The sequence below is a fragment of the Austrofundulus limnaeus genome, unplaced genomic scaffold (assembly GCF_001266775.1).
Source record: "Austrofundulus limnaeus strain Quisiro unplaced genomic scaffold, Austrofundulus_limnaeus-1.0 Scaffold51, whole genome shotgun sequence".
Classification (NCBI taxonomy): Eukaryota; Metazoa; Chordata; class Actinopteri; order Cyprinodontiformes; family Rivulidae; genus Austrofundulus; species Austrofundulus limnaeus.
Genome location: NW_013952453.1, coordinates 653,190 through 654,638, shown reverse-complemented (window position 1 = coordinate 654,638; position 1,449 = coordinate 653,190). Strand labels below are relative to the sequence as shown.

The 1,449-nt window shown below is 43.7% G+C and overlaps 1 protein-coding gene across 1 annotated transcript in view; it reads right to left on the bottom strand.

Moving 5' to 3' along the window:
* The window catches only part of f7 (coagulation factor VII), a 6,699-nt gene continuing 5,250 nt past the window's right edge, over window positions 1-1,449 (bottom strand). Inside the window, exons 6-8 of the mRNA XM_014008590.1 lie at window positions 1,159-1,265; window positions 857-977; window positions 1-718 (exon numbers count right to left, since the gene is read on the bottom strand). Of these exons, the coding sequence (XP_013864044.1) occupies window positions 105-718; window positions 857-977; window positions 1,159-1,265 (842 nt within the window). The 3' untranslated portion in view covers window positions 1-104. The remainder of the gene's footprint in view (window positions 719-856; window positions 978-1,158; window positions 1,266-1,449) is intronic.

The following is a 1,449-nucleotide window of genomic DNA, read 5'->3' as shown; positions in this document are numbered from 1 at the left end:
TTTTACAACATAAATATTTTATTAAAGCTTTAATCTGAGTTTTTTGTTATATGTAGGAAATGAAATTACTTAAAAATGTCATTATTAGATATTAATCAATGGTTCTAAGCAGCACCGGCTTCCTTCAAGTTGGTCAAGTTGGTCAGTGCAGGCTTTGGGGTATTTTCAGGCAGCTTTGGGGTTTCTGTTCGGTTCTGAATCCACTCCAAGTAGTTGGACACTCGCGTATAAATGCCATAGTTGCCCGGTCGGGCACAGCCCTTTCCCCAGCTGACAATGCCCAGCAGGAAGACGGTCTTCTTGTACTCTGTCACCAGCGGTCCACCGCTGTCGCCTTTACACGAGTCCGTCCTCCCGTCAAGGTATCCGGCACAGAACATGTTCTTGGTGAGAGCCACTCTGCTCTCCTCCACGCAGGTCTGGGTTCGTATTCGCGGCACCTTGGTGTGCCTGAGGAGGACCGAGGTGGGCCCATTCTCGCTCCGCTTGCCCCAGCCACTCACAGTGTGCCACTCCACTGCCCACAGCTCACGTTCAGCCAGCGATCTTGTTGGCAGGCAGACCGGGACGATGTACAAGGAGTAGACTATCGGAGAGGCTAACCGGAGGAGGGCGATGTCGTTGTCCACATTACTTGCTACGTAGTTTTCATGCATGATGATCTGAACCACCTGAACAACCTGCTCTGTGGATTCGTTAACATTTATGTTGTGTTCACCTGAAAAAAGTGGGGAAACAGTTTTAAAGATTTAAAAGTAATTTACAGAGAAACGTTTGAGCCATCAGATGTTAATTATTAATTTAACACTTCAGAGTTCCTATAGTTGTGGGTTTAGAGAATCTGAGGGATGTGTACCTGCAATAACTTTTAGGAATCGTGCTTCAGTATTCTCCAGGCAGTGAGAAGCTGTGAGGATCCATGTTGGTTTATAAATTACTCCTCCACAGAACCCTTTACCTTTATCCACCAGTAGAACCTTTAAACAACCACCACAACAAGAAAAACTCAGTTAAATGTTCTTGTTATGAGTAAAAGTTCCTCCACCTTCATTAGCATTTCAGATCCTAAAAACATGCCTTTATACTAGCTCTTCTCTCTAGTCTGTTAGTTAATGATAAACCCGTAAAATACAGAAACAACCATGAACTTCCACCTACCTGCCACGGACATTCACCTTTTGGACACTCAGTTCCTCCCACGATCCTCAGGTGTTTCTCTTTCTTTGCTCCCTGCAGGATGGGAACTGAACCGCAAGCTGTTGACTCTTAAACCACAAGCAGACATTTAGTTACAAGTTAGTTTTTTTCTTTTTTGTAGATACATTTTAAATTAGGTTATAATCAATCAAAAAGACAAAAATTGTATAGGTCTTCTGGACGGGTTCTTCTCTAATGAAACGTTTCGTCTCTCCTCCAAGAGACTTCTTCAGTCTGACACCTAATTAGGTG